The 25,673-nt window shown below is 38.1% G+C and overlaps 1 protein-coding gene across 3 annotated transcripts in view; it reads right to left on the bottom strand.

The window, feature by feature from the left end:
* Window positions 1-22,719, bottom strand: part of ATG10 (autophagy related 10) — an 83,261-nt gene extending 60,542 nt beyond the window's left edge. The window contains exons 1-3 of one of the 3 annotated variants that reach the window (XM_074570278.1): window positions 22,664-22,719; window positions 20,623-20,748; window positions 15,586-15,705 (exon numbers count right to left, since the gene is read on the bottom strand). In XM_074570278.1, coding sequence (XP_074426379.1) covers window positions 15,586-15,705; window positions 20,623-20,748; window positions 22,664-22,705 — 288 coding nt within the window. In that variant the 5' untranslated portion in view covers window positions 22,706-22,719. Of the gene's footprint in view, window positions 1-15,585; window positions 15,706-20,622; window positions 20,749-22,272 lie in introns of all 3 variants that reach the window. The other 2 variants (XM_074570279.1, XM_074570280.1) reach the window with 2 other exon arrangements.
* Window positions 22,720-25,673: the final 2,954 nt, after the last annotated feature.

Here is a 25,673-nt window from a genome sequence, read left to right as displayed (position 1 = left end):
GGGAGGGTGTAATTAACTAACGAAGCTGGAAAATGGGATTTAGTTTGTTCAACCTAGAAACTTAATTCAGATTCATGAATTCAGATTCAGGGCTTAAGTTTAAACTCAGTTAGTGAAGAAATAACTGGCTTTGAAGGTCTCCAAAAATAGACCATGTCTGCCTAACTGCTGCCTAAACTCAAGCAGACAAGATCTTTACTTAGAGATACTCAAAAGCACATACTGCTGACTGACCACTCAGCACTAACCACACAGGAACTCAGGTCCTTATTTTAGGAGGACTACTGTATGAGGCACAACTGATACTAAGGTACGGAGGGCTACGCCTGCATCAGCAAGTAACGCCGCACTACAGGAACAGATCAAGGGCATCAATAGTCAGTGCAGAGACCCCAAACCCCACAGTGTACGTAGCTCCAGGATTCTACTGTAGATGGCTTAGTCTGATTCTCTGAACTGAAAGACCAACTACACATGGTTCAAAGCTGTACATAAAATTCAGTCATTGCTTTGGACCTTTACACCTCCATTACAAGCTGATGCCCACGCAGTACATACCTGGAACAAATCTCCTACTTTAGTTTCCTCCAAAAGTAATGTAGTTCACATGCACCAAACCCAAACCAAATAACTCATGATAGGTGGGGACAGCTGGGGGCTTTGCTCCAAAACTACACTATTGCTCTGAACCACAGTACTAATGTAGACACCAACTAAATAAATCTCATGATCTCACTATGGTGTCCACCCCTCCCTCCCCTCTTCTTCATACCTGGGTGGAAATCAGTCATTTGAGTTACTGCTAGCGCCTTTCTTCTGCATCTCACTGACTGATATTGCAAAGCTTGTTAGAAACTTAGCATCTTCAGAATGTGAATAACCTCTGCCAGATGTGACTGATCTTGGCAAACAACTTCACAAGTACATTGTGGTGGAGTGACAGACCAACAGTATGACCTCTAAAGATCATTTCCGAAGGAAATCAGTCAAAAAATGGTTACTCACAACCACTGGCTTTCCCCGTATTACTGCCCATAGGAGCTACACTTTCATTCTAAAGGTCCTTGATACTAAAACCCTTAACAGAAACTTTATCACAAACCAGATTTATACAAAGTTTCACATTTATTTGTTTCTAAATCTTGTAACACAGTACCCAACTGTTTGAAACAGAAATCTATATGTTATCAGCCTGTTATAATAACAAATTGTAAAAAGCGGACAGTTGTCAACATTTTAAAACTGTGTGGGGAGTGCGATTTTAAAGAAACGTTTATAGGCACATATACTACACAGATTGCAATGCTATATCATTTATATATATATCGTATATACCGTCCCAATTTTTTTTCTGCACTACCAATCACAGCTTATTTCTTCAAACTTATCTTATTAGCTATAAGACCAAAAAGGTCTTGCTTAATTGAGCATTTTCTTTTTTGTGAAATATTGATTTTTTTTCTACCACAAGTAACATATCAATAGTAGATGAACACTGGTGATGTTCTAGCTACTGTGAACTGCTTCTTCTTCACAAGGGCTCTACAGTCCAGTAACTGGCAGTTAGTACTTCAGTCATTGCACCTGTAGCACATGTATCCAAACAACAGTGACAAATTCCGTAAACAACCCTCATAGTTACATTAATACAGAGAACAACAAATACTTCAAGAAAAAGGTGAAAAAGACCAAGTTACATAGTAAAGATCCCAAAAGTTTCCATAAGTCAAAATGAACATTTCCAATGTAGCCTCAATTCACTCCCTTGTTGCTCATACTTTCTGAAAGCAAGACAAGATTTACATAAATGCATATTATTATATGACACAACTAAAATGGGCAGAATGCTAGGAATTCATATAATACTTTCAGGAAAACTATTAATAAAGTTAATTTACCTGCTCCCTCCTGTAGGACTGAAAAGATTAATTCATATTCTGGGAGAACAGAATGTAAGATAGGTGACGGCTAACCTGGCAAGCCCATCTTGCTATGAACACATCATCAAAGACTCTTGCAATATGAACATGGTTATTTCAGATGTCCAGGGAGGATCAAGAGTTGGACATTTTTAACAGGTTTGTGCTCAGAAATTACTTATCAACTCCTCTATCTCCTGGTTTGGCAATATGAAGTAAGTGTCCTGTCTCTGTCACCCCTCACTATCCTCCTAGCAGAACTCTGAACCTTTCTTTTCCTATGAAAGCTGTAAGTACTAACCCTGTCAGCAGGCTGGGGCCCTTGTTTCCTCATGAGGACCTAAGATGGTCCTTGTTCTGCAGTAAAGTGACAAAACTGGCAACTCCGATATTGCCCCAACTGGCAACCAATTATAAGGAAATGAGGAGGCACTTTCCAAAACAAAGCTGTCTCCTTTTGCTACTGGGAATGAAAAGTGCTGGCTCCAACAATTCCACATCTTTTAGTTCATGAACCCATTCTTCCCTTTCAGAGTAGCTTCCAATCAGTAGCTATCTCACAGTCCTGAAAATTAACCGCTCCAGATGTAACAAAGAAAATAAATACAGAGATTCTAAGAAAAGAAGGAAATTTAAGGCTGGGATGATAGCTAACGTAAGCCAGAAAATTTAAAACAGAAATTGAAATTTCAGTCTAAGACAGGCATTTTGGCACAGATATTGCATGATTTTCCTTTGAGTATTGTCAGTCAAGATCCTCACTCCTGGGACTACACCTTCACAGTACATTCCAAATATACACAACATGCAGAGACGCTTTGAAATTTGATGTTATTTGCATTTGGACTGACATCTTCTTGTAGTATGTTTGACACTGAGCACTTCTGTAACAAAGAACTGAACCGATTTCAACCCAAGTCTTTTCCAAAGAATAACGGGCAGCTACACATGAATGAATAAGTGAACAGTTTGCTACAGCAATGAATGTCTCTGAAAACAGCAAGTTTGCAGGCACCAGATGGAAGAAGAACATTATTGCAATTCCTGCATCCCATTGTGTAACAGCCAACAGAGCCGTTAACGCTTTCTGGTGATTTCTAAGCTTTTTAATGTGCTTTCCTTTGAAGGTGTTTTTTTGTTCCCTGTCAGTCTGCAAGCTAGGTTCAGATGTCTTGGAAAAACATTTACTGGCAAGCTTTCAATAAGGAAAAATAAAAAATATAGATGGAAATAAACAATGATCCTATTAGAAAAATCACTAAATGGACACAAAGCTTACATTATAAAATATGACCTATTACCTAAAGCACAAGTCTTTTGCCTCTTACAAGCCACAACCTTCCTACCCTAAAGCTGTCTGTCTTTCTGCATCTTAGTTTACCACTTATCCGACAGAAATGTCTCTCTCATGATTCCAAGGAGTTCTTACACTTTATTGTCTTCTTTTTCAGAAAGCAAATTTAAATCTTATTTACCATACGACACTAGGTCTTCCTCCAGAATTCAGAGGAAAATGGTAAAAGATGTTTGCATTAATTCAAATTACTTATTTGCACTGCTACCACCATAGATAATCATAAGAAAGCTACCCATCGAGCAAAACACTCCTGGTTATGGACATCCATTTATGCTAAGCAGTGTATTTTCCTGTCCCCAAACACATATGAAGATTTAAACAATGTTCCCTTTGCTTAGAATGTGCTTTCAGTATCTTGCATACAGCAGAAGTGAGAGTGTCTCATTTAAATTGTCAATAAGCATATCTCACCACTGTCTGAACCAGTCCCTGGCAAACCAGGGCAGAAAGATTACACAACTTCAACAATTTGAATTCAAGTAAGAAATACCTGTTACTTGTTAAAGATATATTGTCTTGCTCATTCAGGAAAACACCATGTATCTCATACAAATTCACAGAACCAAATTCATTTCTGCTGTAAACTAGAATAATAATTTTGAAATTAGGGCATTCACAATCACATTACTACCAAATTTTAACACACTGCTTTGGCGGTATTGTATTAAGTACCAGTCCAGTATGAAAAAAAAAGTCTTATTTTCATAGCTACGTTTTTAAAGGACATATGCTAAGAACTTGACTCCTAAAAGGTAAGAAAGCAGTGTTTCCTCATTGTATCTATGTCTATACAAGGAAAGATAAGTTATAGTCATTATTGACAACAAAACGTTTCATAACTCTAGAACATATTTTCTGGGAGCAGAAGTTCCTAAATCTCAATCAACTTCAATGCTATTTAGTTATATCTAGGAAGGACTAAACGTCAAATTCATACACTAATTACACAGTACAACTGCAGCATCCTTGAGTAACACCGCATTCTGACCTCAAGAAGAAAGCACAGTCCTCTCGATTGCCTGCTCAACTGCAGTCCATGCTATACAATTTAACACAGGAAAAGGGGACATTACTTAATAATCTTTCTAAGAGAAGTAAAATAATTTTCAGAAACAAATAGAACAAGCAATCTATAAGCTTTTTAACACTGGAATTGTCTACAAAGCAGCAACATGTGGAAGTCTGGCCCTTTTGCCTGGTTCTCAGGAAACCGCTGCTCAGGCTAATGCCCTAAATCTGCAGTACTCACCGCAAGCCACCATGACCTGTATGATGCATGCAAATAATCCAAACACACTGAAAAGATGAATCATATAATGCTGCTACAAAATACAGGCACTTGGCCAAAATAAGAGTATTGCTCCAATACACATGAGCATTGTCCCTAGACAATTAGAGCATAATACTGTACCAGCACAACTTAATTTAAAAGAAACAAAGGAAAGCATATACGCAAAACTGTCAATATGAAGTATTTTGAGGCTCACCATAAAAAGTAAAATGCTAACAATTGACTAGATTGTGATTTTGTTTCCTTTGTGGTAAAAAAGTATTGACAAATACTATAGTGTCATGTTTCTTGTTTGTGAGCTAATGTCATAAACATTTGAAAAATACAGTCTGGACAAAAAGACAATGTTCTGCCTGGAGTTAAGGCAGCACATCATCAGACTGCCCCCGGAGCAGCCAAATGCTGAAATTATGATTAGGGTGTTGCAATCTCCCTCGGGAGGGAGCAAACTAATCTACACCTGGCACAGCATATACCGCCCAATGTGCTGGTGCAGCAATGCCACCCAGAGCGCTGGGAGCAAGGACCATTCTTCCTCACTCCGTCCATCCCTACTTGCCACCATCACTAACTTATGACATATGTATGGGCATAAAACAGAAGCACGCTTTAAAACCCAGGCTTCCAAAAAGCTACTCATGGTTCGGGCAGCTCTCTTACACCTCCATATCCTATGCTGCCCAAACCCAAATATAATTCTGTAGCAAGCAATTTCAAAATAATTTCTATTGCTCAAAAATCCCTTCCCTTTACCTTCTTAAAGCCAGATTATTACAAACATGCATGAAGAATTTTTAGGAATGCAAGAATTTTACCATTAATCTTCTTTCTGTTATATTTAACATCACTGTTAGTTTCAATGTACATGCTTGGAGCATAATCCTTTTGCATATCTCCATGATTAATCAATTCTGAACAACTACCACAAATAAGTATCACGTGTCCTCAAGTCCTAAAGTGTACAGTCTAAATATAAAAATGCACATAATTTAGAGATAAAGCAACCTATGAGGGTAAAATTCAGCGTAACACATGTGGGTCTTTCATACATTCTAGTGAGCTTTTAACCACATGCTTGTCCCCATTTATGAGTTGTACTGAGTAAAAAGACTGTAGTGCACAGCCTCTTTCAACTCCTGAACAATCTAGTTTGGGAGGTTTAACTGGGGAAGTGTTTGGTATCTGCTTGCTCATACGTGATGAAGAATCATTGTATCCTACTGATACGCTCCCCCCAAATTCTTAATTTCCATTATCCCCATGTACAGCATCGCTTAGGAAACGCCACAATGGTACTATAACATATATATATATAATATGGACTATAACATATAGTTAACATACACTATAACATATAGTACATATTTTATATATATATAAAATATATATGTTATAGTACCATTGTGGCATTTCCTATGCGATGTTATAGTTATATATATGTTATAGTACATATATATCTTGTATGTGTTGTGGGGTGTGTGTGTGTGTTGTGTGTGTTATAGTACGTATATAACATATATGTACTATAACACATAGTACATATATAACGTATAATATATATGTTATAGTACATATCTTTTTATATATATGTTATATATCATAATAATATAACATATATATTATATCTGTTTTATACATTAATAATAATATAACATATACTAAAATATGTAACAGGATGCCACAGTGTAGCCCTATGTGCCACCATAAGCACTGTTAATACGCCCATCACTTCAGCATCTCTTCCACTCACGGTAGCTCAATTTGAACTTTTTTTGGAGGGGAAAAAAAAGGCGGGGGGGCGGAGGGCAGATCAATACATTATAACAACAAACCACCATATTGTGAACATTTTTTTTTAAATAATAACACAACAAACACAAAATGTCTGTTTTTATAACAGTTTTTCTTATTAAGACTACTACAGTAGTATTTTTAAACTGAAAACAGAAAAACAGATTTTAATTTCTCACAAGCCCTTCCACTGGTAAAACTGTAGAAGTTGGCATCTCTAGATGTTTTACCTCGGCATCAAGGCCGAGGTAACGTATGTCAAGTATGAAGCCATCAGAACATTTGATGCAAAAGTCACCAAGCCTTGTGAAAAAAGACATTAACCTAGCAAATTGAGAGTGGAAACACACAGCCCTTGTAGGTAACTATCTCAGTTTCAGGCCTACATATTGCTGATACTTCTGATGTACATGTAATTACACACAGTTTTAAGGTAAATTAGTCAGCATAATCTACTGGGCAAAAACAATTGCTGTTGAAGTCCACTCTGGCACAATTTTTAAAAATTATTGTTTACAATTTCATAATAAATGACTTTATTAAAAAGGCACACATAAAAAAAGACAGACTATACACTTAGAAAATTAAATCACACTTTAAAATGGTTTAATTAAATTTTAACTTGAAGAATTAAAAAAGTTTAAAGACTTCAGTCTGGATATTTTTTGTCTAGATGAGCCAAAACCACCCATATAAATTCTTCAAAACGACTTTCTAGATGTCATGAAAAAATGCACTAAATGGAAACAAAGTAACAATACTTCTTTTTAATATCTATAATACTGGATCATCAGGCCAAATGAGGGAGCTTATAAATAATTTTGTCAGTGGTATTACTAGTCACTCAAAGTTCAAATTCTAGGAAAACCACCCTCACTTACCAGAGTCTCAATGCGTGCTCCATAGCAAATGGAGGTTTATTTATTGCAGAAGGGAAGACATTCCGCTGGGATTACACCAGGCCTTCAGCCTCTAATGGAACTGTCACATTCAGTTACCAAACCTGAATTAGAGCATCTTTTTCTGTGTTTGATGTAGCATTTATTTGCTAACATTAAGCGACAACTCTGAATGCTAAGATAGCAGATGAAAAGTTGAAATGACTCTATGCTAACATGTAAACTAGAAAGAAATCACTTTTGGAGGTCATACAATGCGCTTCTTCAGTTCTCCCAAAAGCTTTATAATTAGTTTATATATTTGCTTTGATAAAATTTCTAAGGTTTGTGGATGCTTATTAAAGCATATCCTACTGGGTAAAACAGAACAGCAATCAAAGAATGTATAAGACAGAGAATTAAGATCAGAGTCCCACCACCCACAATGACAGTCAAGCCAACAGCATGTCATCGAAAACGTTGAAAACTAAATGTAACTACTGTTAACAAGATTTGCAAGGATACCAAAATGACACACTAAAAAAGATCTACAGAGGTCTGTGCATGAGAGACAAACACCTCCCATGTCTCCAGAACCTTACAGGAGCAGAAGCATTTAGCCTCTTCCATGAAGACCGAGACATCCCATCGACAAAGGAGGCCAGAAGCAGGACATATCTGGGATTCAAGTGACTTCTGTCACCACAGCATTCTTCCTCTATTGAGGTTTCTCCAGCTCAAGGAAGCGGAGTAATGTCTACACCAAAGTTTCTTCCAGCCTTGATATTTCTAAACAATGTCATTCTTTTGCCAACCCTTTTCATGTATAACACAGTTAATAAAATCCACACCAGAATATTTTCTTGTGGTTTAATAAAGGCTAATTCCATTTTCAGATTAATATATTTTTAAGCAAAATCACAAGCATCTTCACTGCATTTTGCAACACACTTTAGATCTCCCTAGAATAAGTGGTTTCTTGATTTATTTTTCACCGGTTTCCATCAACAATTTGGGTTTCCTTTCTGTGACATGGCATTTGAAAAGGTTGCTGGTAAATATGGAGACAATGAAGCATTAAGGAATTTGGAAGATGGGGCCAAACACTGATCTGGCTAGCACAGAATTATGGGCCACAAACATGTACTGTGGCCCAATTAAGGCTGACTAGCAACATTTTGGTTAGCACCAAAGGAAGAGCTCACTCCTGGGAGACCTAGTGGAATTGGAATAGGAAGCCAAGCATTATGAAAAGGGTCCGAATAGATCTGAGACAAACTGAAATTAGAATACTGCCTTCCTATCAAAGCTACCAAAGCTTCCCACATCAGTTTTTCCAAGGGAACATATTTTGGGTTGAATACAGATGCAGCATGATCTACTTCCCTTCTCAGAGCAGCAGGGTAACTATGGAAAAGAATAAGGGTAAACTCACCTGTTTCTGAGCAACTGTACTGCTCTTAAGCTTGGATCATTCACTACAAACTGATGTTTTATGCTAGTATGTAATACTTGATTTTCTCCTTCTTTGCTAAGGTCCTTTCATTATTTTCTGCAGCGCGTGCTGGATTCCATTAAATGTATTTACATTTTTCTCCTTAAGCACTGTTTGCTGGGTTTTCAATTGACATTTTTTAACCATCCAACAAATACTGTGGTTACAAAAATGTTTACACTGAGTTCATCTTATTTACTTTTGCACAAAAAAAGGAGTTGTTCTTAATTCTAAAAATACTGGATTTGTTTAGAGAAAAAATGATTAATAATTACTAAGAATTGTAATTTTCTAGTTGTTATAAACTGAAATGCACAGCTGAACAGCAAATCACACAGTACTATGAAGTTTAAGAAAGATGTCAGACTCATTCTCACATCCTCCATCGGGAAGATCTTCACTAACACTAATGAACATCTGCCAGCAAAGTACACGTAAAAGTAAATACATAACTTAATCAATATGTTTGTGAAGCTCAGTGCTCATTTTCCACAGGCAACATCAGGTATTAACAGACCTTCAACACTCCCAACCTGCCCACTCCTTCATAAAGTAGCAATGGCTGTAGCTTCAGAAATGGTTCCACACTGACTCACTTTTTCTGCAATACCCAGAAGAGCTGAGACAAACCACACACAGAGAATTATTACTCCAATTTATTGCTTCCCTTGAGCTATTTGAGTACCAAACAAAGGGAATGCATAAAGTGAATCCAGATTTTCCTACTTTACTCTCTTAGAATATAAGCTCTTCGAGGCAGAAGGACTATCTTCATTTTGAATTTTGTATGGTATTTTTCACCTTATCAACAATTCACATAATGTATGTAACTGTTCTGTCATTGCTTAAAATGTGTCTACATTGCACTTAACAAAAGCTGGAGCTGGACACAGCTGATAGTAAATACTAAAGTCCAGAATGAAAGGCACTGTTTCAGTGCAGTTGGCTACCTGGGCTCATAACAAAGTAAGTGAAATACGACTTTGTAGAATTTGAATAGTTAAATCATAGGAAGAAAAAAACCATCCTGTTCACTGTGATATACTTAGACTGGAAAAGAGAAACATAATTGAAAAGGAAAAAAAAAAAACAAAAAACCAAACAGAAATACAGGAGGATAAGACTCCAGTTTCAGTGGAAGTAGAAGGTACTGCCTCACACAGTCAAGATACCCGTGCCACAGTATCCCTCAAAGCCAAGCCCAGGTTAAGTTCAAACTTATCACCTCCCACAGCTGGTTGTCATTGCACCTACTCTCAGTGAAGGGCTTGTGATCCAACTTACATGCATCTCATTTATAAATTCAGGTAATATAAGGTTGTAAATATATCTTTCCATATATAAAATAAGTCATATAAAAGAAGACACAATCCCGTGTTCATTGATACAGACCCTGACAGATCTCTTGGCAGAATAGACTTGATTTGGAACAAGAAAGAATATACACTGAACATTGTTGTTGAGTTAGTCAGAACACAGTATGGTGGTTACGTAAGATTTATGCTGTCTGCAGAAAAGTATAGATGACACTCATCTGGCATAAAGTCAGGACAGCACAGAAAGACAACAACTGATTCAATAAAAATTTAACCAGAACAAAATTGCAACTTTAAAATTTTCAAATGGCACACTGTGTTTGTATCAGTTCCTTGCTCTGCATCTCATGCTACTTTTATTATATTGGAAAATACTCTAAAAGATTTATGATCTCTTCAGTTCATATCCCAGGGACTGAACCCAATCTCACTGGTTAGAAGGTTCTCCACAAACTCGGTCAAAAGTTTGTTTACGGTTAGTCACAATGTCATTAGTAGTTTCTGTTTACCAATCTGGACGTTAAAACAAACATCTCGATTAAACTAAATCCACAGAGCTCAGAGAACGGCATTCCAGAGAAACATTCTCAATCCTTTTCCAGTAAGATGGCAAATGGGAAGATAGGGTCAGCATAAAACAGGATCGACAGACACCTGGTTAGAGAAATGTCTTGACAACTCATTTACTGCCAGGTACAAAGAGAGAAGCTTTCTTAAACTGCTCTCAGTAGATACTAGCATTTAAGCATACTTGTCTCCAGATACCTTGGCCTTCATAGTGTCTGTGCATCTATGTGGCCATAAACCCTTTTTTACATTTACTTTCATCTAAGCTTGCATTAAGGGTCATTTCAATATAAAGAACAAAATCCAACTCATGATGCTTATACTGCACTCACTTAGAGTTGTGAGCCTTCTCTACTGCCTAAGACATCTCAGGAATTAGCAAGGCTGTGTCTGGAAACCAGGAGATATCAAAGGTTCACTGACAGGCGAAAGGATAAGAAGGAGAAAGTCTGAATTCTGTAGGCTTGTCAATGAGCTGAAGAAACTATCAATTAACTATTATGTGCAAGGCAGAAGCCTTCATGTTCTGGAAAACGGAAAATCCGCCTCATACTAGGTAACACGCCAACTTGCTGCAGTACAGCACAGTGGTTCCCAAACCACTACTTCTTCACTTCTGCCGTATCCCTGTTGGTCCTACAGAGCTGGCTGCCACCCATGACAGCAAATTACTGACAACCAGGTGATCCTTAGTATCTCACAATACCTGCAGTACGGGAACCTCTGCGCAAGTAAGAAGTTCCAAAAGAAGCTGGAATACAGCAACCCATACCACCACCACCTCCCAAAAAGGGTGGTACTTTGGCATACTATCATGTGCAGATCCACCACATGCACTGGCTGTGACTGCCAGTTCTGACCCACAGTATCACAAAGGCCACAGCGTTCCACTGCACAAGCATGCCACAGTCTCACTGTAAAGATTTCAATCAATGCTTAACCCAACCTCAGTTGCTCCAATGGTTTATCCTTAAATCCTGTTTGTTGTTTTTTTTTTAATAATTACATTACAAAATACAGTCTTCAACCAAATAAAAGCTTTACCACCAAAGTGAAATCTCAGCCTCAGTGAAGTCACCACCACAAATTACTACTACTTTTAATGAGCTCAGATCCATATTTGGTTGTATGAAATTGACATGACAAAATGCAGACATCTACACCGAGGTTAACCAACTAGCTTTCCTTGATCACCAGTGAAGAAAAACAGACACTTTTATACTCATCTTCTCCTACAGAAGACACCTAAAATAGGTTGACTGATTTATAAACAAAAATGCTTTTTTACGTCCCTAGGCTGAAACAAAGATTTAAATTACAAGATCTATATTGCAGATATCTAAAATAAGCAGAAAGAAACCCACACAGAATTTTATTCTTGGTTTTCAGATGAAAACACAACTTGTGAAAATGGAATCAAGCATACCACATAATTCAGACTGCTCTGTAGAAAAGACCAGAACGCATAGTTATTCATCACTCCTTCACCAGGAAGGCTGCAAATATTTGGATATCAGACAAAAAGATGGAAAGTTGGAAACATTAACTCTCCGTGTGACCAACAACCTGAAATAAATGTTTCAAATCATTTGATCAGGTTCCCTGGAGAGTCCATAAGATCAGCACATTTTTCATACTGTGATAACTGATAATCGATTTTCTATTTGAATAAAGTTATTTTGGCTATTCTGTGTATTTTCTGCACTGTATCATTATACTTCAGTATCTCTTCACAGACTAAAACTGAACAGCAGGGTAACAATTTTGTTTCTTTACAGTTCAACATCCTAATTGTACTCTTTGCTACAACAGGATATACTTACTGATGTATTCATCACCGCTTCCTGGACGTATCTTCAGTTCAATTACTTAAACAGGAGTTACATGGATAACTTCCCCATATTTCCCGCCAGCTTCAAAAATCTGTCTTCTAATTTTCCTCGTAATTTTCACATTGCCTGCCAAAACTAATGTTCCATTTCTAATCTCTGAACTGGATTCCCAGGAACTGGAGAGGAAAACCTTGTGGCCTCTTATGTCCTGTCATAAACCACAGCACATTTTTTTCGTTGTCTTTTTGTTAATACTGGTTGTTCCTAACACTGGACATTGATTACTCAGACCTTAGTTTCCTAATTTTTCCTTTTTTACCATTCCTAGTTAATTATCTTACATAAAAGTATGCATTGTATCTTCTACCATGCCTCGAAGGAGAAGATCAGACTACTGACAGTCAGAAATAACTCAATAAGACACAAATAGTAGAGACACAATATAGAAAAATCTAGATCACAACCACAATTCTGAAACCGAAATTTCAGACAGTGGCCACAGTTTTTCCAAAATAAATTTAAATTCTTATCTAGAGCTCCTTTAGATTTCAAATATAGAAAATGTATAAATTTTATTTTTATAAGGAAAAAAATGCTAAATATTGAAGGCATATAACTAGTGGAAAGCTTTCCAAGCTCTATCAAGACCACGATTTTTGCTGAACTCTATTCATCAGAATGTATTTTAATAACTTATTGAAAGAGGTTGTAGGAACTCTGTAACACCATGTGATTTATGGGTCCAACGTGTATTTTTACAAAAACAAAACCTATTCAAATAGCAGACTGTTAGAACAGTGCATCAGGACTCTCACATTCAACATCTGTGGAAAAGAACATGCATCCTATACATGCACTGCTGTGCTTGAGCAAATTTATCCCCTCTGCAGTCACCATTTCCATCTTTCCCTTAGTGTTAAATATACGGTTTTATTTTACGTATCCATAGCAAATTCCATTTCCCAACTTATTGGTGTACTTCTCCCATTTTCTAGATTAAATAACTTTAACAGCCTGGTTACCCTTCAGTTTAATGAAGAATATAAATTTGTCATAATCTCTATTAGGCAGTGAACATTTTGGAGAGGAAATTCAATTTTTTCCTTATGCATAACCTCATGTCTTATAATCTACATAATTTTCTAAGACCTTTCTCTTGCTTCACTCTTTGTCTTTACTGCTATTACGCAACATGAACAAAGGCTCTTTTTCAGAGAGGACCAGCTAATGTTCAAGGTCTCTTTCAACCTAGACGTTTCTGTGATTCAAAACATAGGAATCTTGCACAATATTTCAAGAGGTAATTATTAATATTAGTATCTTGATAAACCATAGAGTTTGGCCTGGAATCATATTTCAGTATATTAAAGATTGTTTATAATTATTTTCAGTATATAAGATACTCTTTAGTATGTTACAGGCTCTGAAGCCTTTTCCGTGTTGTGACACTTTTCTATAGCTGATACTTCTTTTCAGAAGAAGGACTCAATAGCTTTTTACAAGATGTTCTTTTAAAATATACTCTGTAATGAAGACTCGATTTGTTATTTAAAAAAAAAGTCACCATCGTTAAAAGCAACTTTGAATGTAAACAGTAATCTGTTCTTACAAATCAGGATTGAATTATAAACACTGCTGTAGTGACAATTAAGTAACAACCTCTGAAGCACTGATACTAGCTTTCATTTTAAGAAACAATAGAATTTAAATTAAAGAAAAACTGAAAACGCTTCAGATACCCTTCAGATGACTTACATACTATGCTTATAATTGGTACTTATCAAACAAATGCAAGGTAATGATTCTGAAGATTATATGGATTCCAATTCATATCAAAGCTAGTGTATCGGCAATAGACTTGTAAAATTGTCTCTTTTTTTTGTTTTTTAGTGAATTGAACAAGTTGCCTTATTGCTAACAGAACCACGCCTGGCTTCCAGCTTACTTCTGTCATGTGAACCCTAGCTGTTCCTCATGGAACGCTGAGGGACCAATGTGCTGCTTTAGTGCAGTCCTGCACTTGCACTGACCAGCCAAACAGAACATAAAGATCAGACTTTTACCTGCTGGTAAAAGTCATCTTCATCTAGCCAGCCATCTGCTTTCACAAATTTTTTAAGAATCAAATGCTTTTCGATATCTACCCCTCCTCAACACACAGCTGAAACCTGTGAGTGAACCCAAAAATCAGTAGAAATGACTACATCACAGACTAACAGACAGGATGATTGTTTTAAGTGCTGTTTCCTTCAGAAACCAGGCCAAAGAATACTCATTTCAGACCCTGTATCAGTCTCTCTGTGGGAAAAAAAAATAAAAATCAGCATGCTGACAAAAAAAGAAAAGGAATTGTTGCAGAAAAAGGTATCTGGAAAATACACCACATCCATCTATCCAACAGCTTATAATATATAAAGTACATTGTTCTCAGTCAATTATAATCAAAGATTTCCTTTCACATTTATGGTAACATAACAAGGGAGTGAATTTCTACTCTTTATAAATCGATTAGTCAATAATCTGGAGGTCTAATGTAGAATAAAACAAGAAAATAATTATTCTGATCAGTTCACCCTGAGTTTAACGAATGGTTTTAGTTTTCTTGAAGCAATAAGTCTATTCTCCTTCAAGAACACCAAATATATTTGATTTCCCACCACCAGTTCCAAAATATTGCTCAGTATTTTAAGTTAGTTCCATAGTAGAAAAGTATACACTGAGTATAAAATTCTCATACACAGCTTATTTATTTGGTAAATAACACTTCAAATTAATATTAACCTCAGTTTCTTTTTTTTTTTAATTACTATTTACCTCTAAGATAACTTAATCTTGATGCTCAATCATTTTCCACCAAAAAAAAAAAATGTTTCCTTAATGTTAATGAATCAATGTGCAAAGAAATATTATTCTTCCATGGTAAAAGATGCTGGAGTTTCAACTCTCCATTTCCCCCAATTTTCATCACCAATATAGCTGTACACCTGAATGAGAACAACTGTAAGAAGAATAATTAAAAGCCACTGGTAATGTAAGATCTGAAGTCTTTCTGGAGGGACTTAATTTAATGGCATAGTCTTTTAAAAAATCCTGTTCATGATTTATTTTATATACACAGAAGTCTAAAAGCTGTACTTACTTCAACACGTGTAAATAACATTTGTTCAATGTTATCATTGTTTTTCTCCTTGAGGTCTGATGGGATGTTTCTATTTCTTACTTGAAAGTGTGTTTTACTAAGATAACCATCACCAAGGTCCTGTGTTCAGAAAACAAGAAAGAAAGAAAACTTCTGTAACTAAAAAGCTAAATGCCATCACTGTTCTAGAAAATAAACAGAGCATGGTATTTAGGCATAAGGTCCAAGTCTTTTTATAGGCACCAATGACTGCATTGTTTTTCAGCATCTTCTCACAGGTAGTTTACACTAGTTTTTGGCGTTAAAGACCTAAACAATAAAAATAAAATTTAACATAGCTACTAATTGAATAAGGCAACTGCTACCTGGGATCAGGATGAGTGCCAGAGAACTGGGAGACAGTGCACTAAGATCATGAAGAGATGAGCAGCTATTAACAATTTGGACCTATCAATTTCAAGCAATGCATTCATACCAGTATAAACTTCCCAATTCTCAGTAGATTGGTTTGGTTTTGCTCTGTTCCCTCTCTAACTTTCTTAAAGTCCTGGAAAAAAACCAACCCAAAAACCCACTTCAGAACTCATGTGTGAAGAGTCACAATTTGTTCCCTTCTCTTGATCACCTCTGAGGGTCAAACGTAAGAGATAACAGATAAAGCTATACCTTACCCCAGTTCCCTTTTTATCATTCTGCTTCCCAGGCCACACAGTCTACTGTTGTAAAAGGCCCTTGGTGCAATTTCAGAGTGGCAGAAGGTTTTAGGAGCTTTCCCCCCCTTGCTGACCTGACTATCTGCACACATATACAAACATTATTTTTTTTTAATGAGAAGTAAGAGGAGAGAAAAAGTTTCATAACAGATCACTGGAAAAACATACAATCTGAAAGGGAGAGAGAGTATACAGAACACAAGGAACAGTAGTTGCATGTCAAGAACTTATTTCTCAAAGGAAACAAATAAATTGGGGGTTTATTAGCTGTTTCATTATGTTTTATTTTAGACAAACACAGAAAGCATATGTGCAACATCTGATGAAAAAGGATTCTATTCAAAAATTCATTAATGTAGCATTAAATTGCTTGACAAGGCTGCAAATTTAACCATAGTTTAACTCTTTGGTTAATCTGTCATTGCTGACACAGTTTACTTCATGTATTCTGACCTTTAAATCAATACGTGTTTTATTCTGACACACTAGTTCTCTCTTTTCAAGGACACTGTAGAATATATGCACCTCCAAAATCTGCTATTTGTTTTCTTAACAAGTTTCACACATAAAAAATTATAATACTCCCTACATATATTTTTGTCCATGAATTTTAAAGCATGAATCATCCTATCAGCAATTACCTTGCTCAAAACTTCTACTGCATGCCTTATTTTCTTACTAAATCTCATCAAGACCACAAATCCACCAAACTTTGCTGGATGTCCTGGCTGCAGAACCAACTGCATCCTGTGCAATGAAGAATCAAGCATGCAGAGGACAACAGTGACAGAAAAATTAAGCCTGTCTTGGTGATACAAAAGCCACTTCACTCATTCTGGACACCCTCTGTCAAGTCTCTCCTTGTGAAGCTTCTTGTGAGTGTCAGCAGGGAGTAAAGCTCCCTACATGGGTATTTATTCCCCTAAGAGTAGCAAAGAAAGTACTACAGCCACCCACAGAGGTAAAACGCCCCAAGGCACAAGGAGCTTTGCCAGAGAAGGGTTAGATGTAGCATTCACCTCCCTGAACCAGTTCTTCCTGTCAGCAGAAAGGAGCCAAGATCACAGCATTGCCTTTTCATTCTGTAGTATTTGAGTGCCACAAAAAATACCTATGGATAGCTGTAAGCGTGGAGTTAGCAGTCTCTGCATTTGACAGCTGTATGTCAGAGGCTAGAGGAGACGTGCCATGAAAGAGAGGCATCCCTCCTGTGGTACTCTCTCAAGTGTTATGTATTTTGTACACTTCTGCCCCATAAACAAATTAATACTTAAGCAAGGACTTTGGTCCCATTAATGTGGAAAGTCCATTTCTACTCCAGCTATCTTGTCAGTATCATAAGCAAAAGTGACCTGATATAGCCGTTGATATGGTTACCTAGATTAACGCAACTAAATATTAAACAATCATAAAGCAAATGGGGGATAGCCTTCACGGCCAAGATTTAACTATGCATCCCTAATAACAGCACCTAAGTTTAGCTCCATCAGGTCCTAGTGTAGAGGCGCTCTTTGCTTTTTTACAGCTTTCTTCTGGGCAGAATAAAAACAACAAAACCAAACCAGATTATAAAAATAACATAGTCTAGAACATTTCACTTACATAAATACATGCTTGGGCCACGTGAGCTTAGGCCACAAGAGCCAGCTTCACAAAAACAATGAGCATTTCATCATCTAAATTTAATCTCTACAGAAAACATAGGACACAAGAACAGAGTTCTACAAGCCTGGTTTACTTGTGTGGTCTTATTGCTATCAATGGGTCTATTCACGTGAGTATGGAATGAGGAATGGGATCCAAGTGCACTACATCAGCAAAATTACGAGTGCCCTAAACTACCCACAAAACATACATTGGTTAAAAAGGCAAAGAGACAATACGACATCTTGTTAATGAAAAGCTTCCTTCCAAGACTACATACTATAAATGGATTGTCTCAATGGCCAGGTTTTTATCACACACTGAAATCACAGAGTCGCCAGCTTGGCCCATTAAAAAAAAAAAAACCTCTTACAATTTTTTTTTTTTTATGTGAGAACAAAAATCTATCTCATTCTGCTATTTCCAGCAAAGCTTCTTATTTCACAGAAAGTTCAGACTTTGACTCATGTATTAAATTCCCAATAGAAGCTCAGAGCATCTTTCTTTGTTGAATAAATCCTCACAAACATAGCCTTGGACTAAAATCTAAAGTTTCAAATGGTTCCCTGTAAGAAAGGGTGCATTGTCACGCTTGGCTAATATTTGCAGTCTTTTAAAAAGTTCTAAACAGAATGCATCTAAAGCCAAGATCCTGCTTCTTACTGAAATTCTGTTTCATCTGTGATGAAGTGTCACAAATGCTAATGTACAATTGCTTATGTACAAATCATGGCATACATTTACTTTGGAACTCCTTATGTTTCAAACTGGTACAACTATGATTGTTTTCCCAAAAATTCATGAAAGCATGGGAAACCATTAAAGCCATTAAATTAAAAAAAAAAATAATTAAAGCAGTAAGTTTTCTACAGCAGAAAGAAGAAATACACAGACAATAATGAGTATCCTAAACCATCCATTATTGAAAACCAGTCAGAGAAGCAGGAGAACACATGAAAACCTACATTGCCCACCCATCAAAAAAAGCACATCAAAGAGAAAGCCTAGAACATAGTGGATTTATTATTAGATGGAGAATAACAGAAGCATTCAAAGTAGAAAAAGCAAGTATTCAAAAGATTTCTATTGGTATTATAGAACAAATACAAATTATGTAGCCATAACTATTACGAAGCAGTGGTTAAGCAGGACATTGGCATTAATTGGCTATCACTAGGTATTTTTAAATCAGTACTTAAGAACCACAGATTTTCTTCAAGTCTTTGAGCACTGCATAAGTTTCAGAGAACTTTGGAGAAAGCCAGCATGTATTAATATATCTTTATATACTGGCTAATTTGTGTAACTGTACACATTTTACCTCAACATCATCCCAAGCAAAATAACAGAAGACATTCTGTTAAAAAGAATTCAGTAAATAAAGAAATATATACACTAAATGTACTTATTTTTTAAGAAAAATAGATTTTGTCGGGGTAACTTAAAAAGACATGTTGATAAACATAAAAGTCTTAACTAAGCTCAGACTTCCATAAGATAACTGTTGATTCCACAAGCAGAAATAAAAAAAATTAAAATAATCCCACACACAAAACCATCTGACACACAGTAAAGGATAAAAAAATCATTCTTTTTTAGATCTCAAATGTAACTTAAAAAATGGGGAATCATCATAAAAGAACTGATTCTAATGGGGTCCTGTGGGACTAGTCTTGTCCCTGCACTATTTAAAATTTTCATTAATGAGCTAGAAACAACATTTAATTATTATTGGTGATGTTTGAAAGTTACGGGAAAGCAACAAATAATGAGGATTGATCACTAATACAGACAGATTCTTCTGGCTGCTGTATGCAACTAACATGTATTTTAACACAAAATATTAAGTCACACATCTAGAACAAAGACTATTTCAGCTTATTATTACTATTTCAGCTTAAACAGTTAAAGTTATCCTTGGATATATAACCACAAGCACTTGCCCAGAGCAGGAAGGTTTGAATTTCACAGTGATACAACATTCATTGTCTAGTTCTGCCCACAGTTGAAAAAGGGATTTTATATACTGGAAAGGATTCAGAGGAGATCCACAAGAATGATTAAAATATCGGAAAACACGTCAAATAGTCAGGGAGCTCAACGTGTTTTGCTTTTAGACTGACAAGGTTAAGGGATGAATTGATCTGAATCTAAAGTACCGAAACAGGGAGAGTTCTGATAAAAGAAGCGTTCTCAGCTTAGCAGACAAGGTACAGCTACCAACAGCTGGAACATGAAGCTAGGCAGTTAGGATTAAAAGTAACAGCTTTTTTTTTTATTTTAAATTCATTTAGCATAGCCAACCATTCCAAAGCCTTGTTGAAAGCTGTAACTGTTTCCCCATCATTAGGGATTCTGAAAATTAAGGCTCCATAATGCCTTAAAAGACAATTTCCGATCAAAACTGAAATAATCTCATGTAATCCTACCCCTCTGTTATACAGGTTGCATTGGGCGATCCCACAAGTTGCTTCTGGATTCATGATCCCTATTCAGTACATGTACTGGCTTAAAACCTCATGTAAACCATCTATGCACTATTTTGTTCTTGGACCAGCTGTGTAAAATGCCATTTATTTCACATGTTTTAAACCCTCCTTAAAGGATGTTCCAGCTTGTGGTGTGTCAACAGCTCAAAAAGGCCAGTGAGGCCTAAAAATTAATACTGTGATTATTTTACCTTGCTAGTTCTCCACTCCCAGCCATCTCCTATTTGCTGTGAATGTTTAATAAATTCTTCACAGTACTGATTGAACCTTTTTTCTTCCAAAAAGAAGTCCTCTTCACCTGCCATGCTACAGGATATCTGCAGAGCAAACTAAACGTTAGTCTGACAGATAAAATGAACAATAAAAACTTTCACTGATTTACAGCAATTGAATACTAAAATAACAAAGCTCTGGGGGAAAAAATTGTTTAAGTAAAACAAAGAGTCATTTCTTTAAGTACGTAATAAGATACACAGAATGGATGCGGCTGGAAGGGACATCTGAAGATTGGCTAGTCCAATCCCACTACTCACAGCAGGATCAACTAGAGCAGGTTGCTCAGGATCATTTCCAGTTGCGTTTTGATTATCTCCAAGGACAGAGATGCCACAACCTCTCTAGGGCACCTGTTCCAGCGTTCAACTACCACAGCAGTAAATAATTTTTCTTCTGTTCAAATGAAAAATATTTAGGTACCACTTGGTGCCCACTGCCTCTTGTGCTTTCACTGCATAGTACTGAAGTCTGGCTCCACCTTCTTTATTCCCTCCCACCAGGTATAATATAATAATATGTATAATATTCATAAGATGCCACTGACATTTCTCTTCTCCAGACTGGAGAGACATAGCTCTCAGCCTTGCCTCATATGTCAGACACCCTTAATCGTCTTTGTGGCCCTTCACTGGACTTGCTCCAGTATGGTGTTGTCTTTCTTGTACCGGGGAGCCCAGAGCTGGACACAGTACTGCAGCTTTGACGTATGTTTCCTTAGGCAGTTAGTACGGGCCAACTGGCAACCAGCTACCTGAATCCACTTGTGGGCTACTTCGACAGGCATCGCATCTTTTCCTTGGGGAAATGAACAGTTCCACAAACGCTTAACATCTCTAGTGTTTGGTGACTCAGACCCTACAGGATGGCAATCAGAGCCCAGCTGAAGCAAATGCTCCTGCTCAGTACAGCTCTCAATAGCCCAGCAATGTGGCTTCAGGGGGTGCTTCAAATGAGCACCTTCCCCACCCCCCAAATGCTTCCCTCCCAGGGTCTTAACAGAAAAACTCTCAAAGAATCTGTCCAGTTTTACTCCCCCTTTCAAGGGGGATGTACCATAAATACAGCTGTTTCAATGTGTTTATAGACATCAGGCATCACTGCGGCACCACGTACTCAGTAACCATTACAACTAGACCGCAACTTTTCTTAACAAGAAATACAAAGGACACAGCACCTCCTGCATGTTCATTATTTTTCAAGACCTGGCCCTAAATTGCAACATCATCCTGTCCGCCCATGACATCAATTATTTACCTAGCACTTGAAAATACATCATTTTCAACGGCAGTTAACCCAAGCCCCTATTATTGTTTGTGCTACCTGAATGTCAAGAAAGAGGAAGTGTGGAAAACGGACACCGTAAACGTTTCTGCAATTCCTAAATTTCCCACCCCAGATGATGCACTGCAAAACTGCCCCAAGCGCATTAATGAAAGCATCGGCCTCACATATGTTTTAAGCAGAACTTTGCACTTTACAGAATTAGCGGCTGTGAAGAGATACTAGGCTACCGGCACCTGCGCAGCACACCTCCCTTCCTTTCATAAACTTTCATAAAATACAACCTTTCGGAAAGAGCGGCGAGCAGATCCGAACTAATCCCTCCCACTCGCCCACGGGCCCCGGGCAAGCCCCCGGCCAGGCCCGCTCCTTCTCCTCCTCCTTCTCCTCACTCCCCACGCCGAGACGGCTCCCCCGGCTCGGCCCTCGCCCCTTCACATCCCCCCGCCGCCAGGGGAGGGCTGGCGGCCGGGACGGCCGTGTGTGCCGGGGGAATGGCAGCGGCGGGGCCCGGCGTGAGGCGCGGTCGGCCCGTCCCGCCTGAGACGAGGCGAGGCGAGGCGACGTGAGGCGAGGCCCGGCGCAGGGAAGAAAGGGTGGGGGTCGCACACCCCGAGCGGGGCCCCAGAGGAGGCGGGGGGGGGGGGCAGCCCCGACGCACCGCCCTCCACATACCGTCACCCTCCTCCTCCACCTCCTCTCGTCGGCGCCGCGCATGCGCGCGCGCAGCTGGGCCGGGGGGGGCGGGTGCGCATGCGCGGCGGGAGGCTCTCGCTGCCGGCTGGAGCGGGGGCAGGGCTGCGGCCAATGGCGGGAAAGCGGGGCAGACCGGGCCGACAGGGTCGTGTGTGGAGCGGCCGATGCCGGCCATCCCATCCCATCCCATCCCATCCCATCCCGGGCCTGCCGTATGCGCTGTGTGAGGCGGGGTGCGAGGCGGCAGCGCTCTGGGAAAAGGCCTCCTGCCACCCCAAAAAAGTGTCGGCCCCCCGATAAATTTAGGTCAGGCTGGCCTTCTTCCAGAAGCTTGACCGCGCCAGTTCTTTCTGAATGTTTCTAATTGTTTTCGCAGGCTTAATCACCCTTCTTTCTCTACAATATAAGTAAATGCTGTTATTACTTTTCCCTAGCGCAGATGAGGGGCAGGGAAGGTGAAATTAAAGTGTCCAGGTCATCCAAGCAGTGTCTTGTGACATGTAGGGTAAGTAGAAGAGTAATCCAAAATGGTGATGCAGTTGTCTGGACGAAAGCGTGAAGAAATGCAGGGTCTCACCAAAACCATAATCATAGAATGTGTTGGGTTGGAAGGGACCTTTAAACACCATCTAGACCAACCCCCCTGCAGTAAGCAGGGACATCTTCAACTAGATCAGGTTGCTCAGAGCCCCATCAAGCCTGGCCTTCAATGTCTCCAGGGATGGGGCCTCCACCACCTCTCTGGGCAACCTGGGCCAGTGTCTCACCACCCTCATTGTAAAGCACTTCTTCCTAATGTCTGATCTAAACCTACCCTGCTCTGGTTTAAAATCATTCCCCTTGTCTTGTCGCTACATGCCCTTGCAAACAGCCTGAGCCATTTCCAGGAGACGCCCAATGTGGATTTCAGTGTTCATTTTGTTACCCGGTCTTTATAATTGCTTTTAGATCTGAGAATTTGGTAGGTGCACACAAGCGCTTTCGCTACACAAATGTTAGAAGACCTATTTTTAAATTTACAAGTCTGTTAAACCGTACATTTTTCAGTGGTAAGGTCTTGTCTGGTGTGACTAAGCTATCCACACTGTAGTTTGTGCAGAATGCATTATATTTGGATAGACAAGTGGCACGTGAAACGTTGGCTTTACTTATTTTGCAGCAAACTGCCATTTTAAAGAGTTTTATGACTGTTGCATGAAGAATAAATAAGAGCCGTCCCATCAGCTTTGGAGACCATGCTGCTCGGTGCAGAGCCTCCATATGCAAATGGTGCTTTGCTCCAGCTGGTTGTGATGGGGTGTTCTCCGACTGTGAAGTTCCTAATTTGCTTGTAATTTGCTGGGTGTGGAGAGCTCACAAGGGCCGAAGCATTTTGCTAGGTGTATTCCTGAGGTTAACCATTTCTCTTTGTTCTTAAAATTCTGTTTTCTAGATCTTGGCTGTTAGCAGCCTAGTTCTTAAAATATGTACCATGATTCATATTTGAAGAAAATTTTCACTATTCTTTGTGAACAATTAAATGTTCCATCTAAGTCTGTATTTTTCAGCTTTAGATGTACATATGAGCAAAGTTTTGTTTAATGAAGGTATTTTGGATAATGATTAATTGTGCGATGTGCTTTCAACAGATTACAGTACCTTCATAGATTACTATTTTGACTGCATATATTATTTTTGAAAGCAGTTGCATAGCTTGGCTGATGCCATTATAACTACAAGTTATGATGCTATAGTCATTATTTAATCATCAGAATTAATTATTTATATTGTTCTTCACTGTTTCTTCTAAATGTTGGGGTTTTGAAATTTAGTAAGTAAACACCATGTTGTCATCCAACCCTGAGTTTTGAAGGAAGATTTTTACATTGTGGAATATATTCTGTAAGCCATTTTTGCTAACAGAAAATGCCTGTGGTATTGAAAAAATGTCACGTAATGTGCATTGCCTTGGAAGCTACAGCTCCTGATTTCTAATTTTAGCTTTGTTACCGTCTCTCTGGATTTTCTTAGGGAAGATTCATCAGGTTTAAGACATAGCTCATTTAAAAAGTGGCTGATAGGGCCCTGATTTTGCATTGAAGTTAGCAAAGGAGTTGCCATGACTGGCAGTTTCCAGAAAACTAAGCCGTAGTTTGCATATATTCAGATCCATTTACTTTATTTAAAACTGTGAGTGCGCAGACCCTGTAAAAATCAAGGACATCCAGTAACTAGGATCATAACACTAGTGGTCTTTTTTAAAGAGTATAGACTTTAGCCGTACTGTTGGACTGTCGCAAACAGGCAGAATTATCTATGGACCTTAGACTTAACATATACAACGTTAAGTAATTATGTATGGTTAAAAATAATAAACAGTTGGCCTGAATATCCCCTTTCAGGACTTGCTGGCTTTCTCATGACAAGCAGAAATAACTCTTCATGGTCTAAAATGCTTAACTTTGAAAAACTGTTAGTATCCATACATTGTAGCTAACAGAAATACTATATATTTCTATGTAGACAAGATACTGTGCCTACAAGAGGTGTAATCCTGGCTCTTGTTTTGACAAATTTGGGCTAATAGTTGCAGTTTTCTATGTCTGTTTCCCTTTTTGTCAATCTGCAGAGCAGATCAGATTCGTGGTATGTTCTTACAGCATCTGATATCAGCTTGGTCATCTCCAGTATTGCTGCCAGGGCATTTCAGTAAGTTGCAGTGAGTGCCTCGTTATCAAGGGAAATACATTTGCTGTAGGTCTAAAATTACTTGACAAGAAGTCCCAACATGGGGGTTTCTCTCCTTTCTCTTCCTTCTTTTGCCTGTGCTCTGAATAACTGCCTCAGGTTTCCATCTTGTCTCTGGCATACAAAAGCATTAATAGTCCTCTTTCTTGTATCACTACTTAGATGTTTATATATTTAAAACAAATGCAAAATAGGTCATCAAACCAGTTTGTTTTATTCTAAATATGTTAATATTATATATATTAATATATTATCACATATT

This window comes from Larus michahellis, chromosome Z (genome assembly GCF_964199755.1).
Source record: "Larus michahellis chromosome Z, bLarMic1.1, whole genome shotgun sequence".
Classification (NCBI taxonomy): domain Eukaryota; kingdom Metazoa; phylum Chordata; class Aves; order Charadriiformes; family Laridae; genus Larus; species Larus michahellis.
Note: the sequence above shows the minus strand (reverse complement) of the source record. Positions and strands in the feature narration are given on the sequence as shown.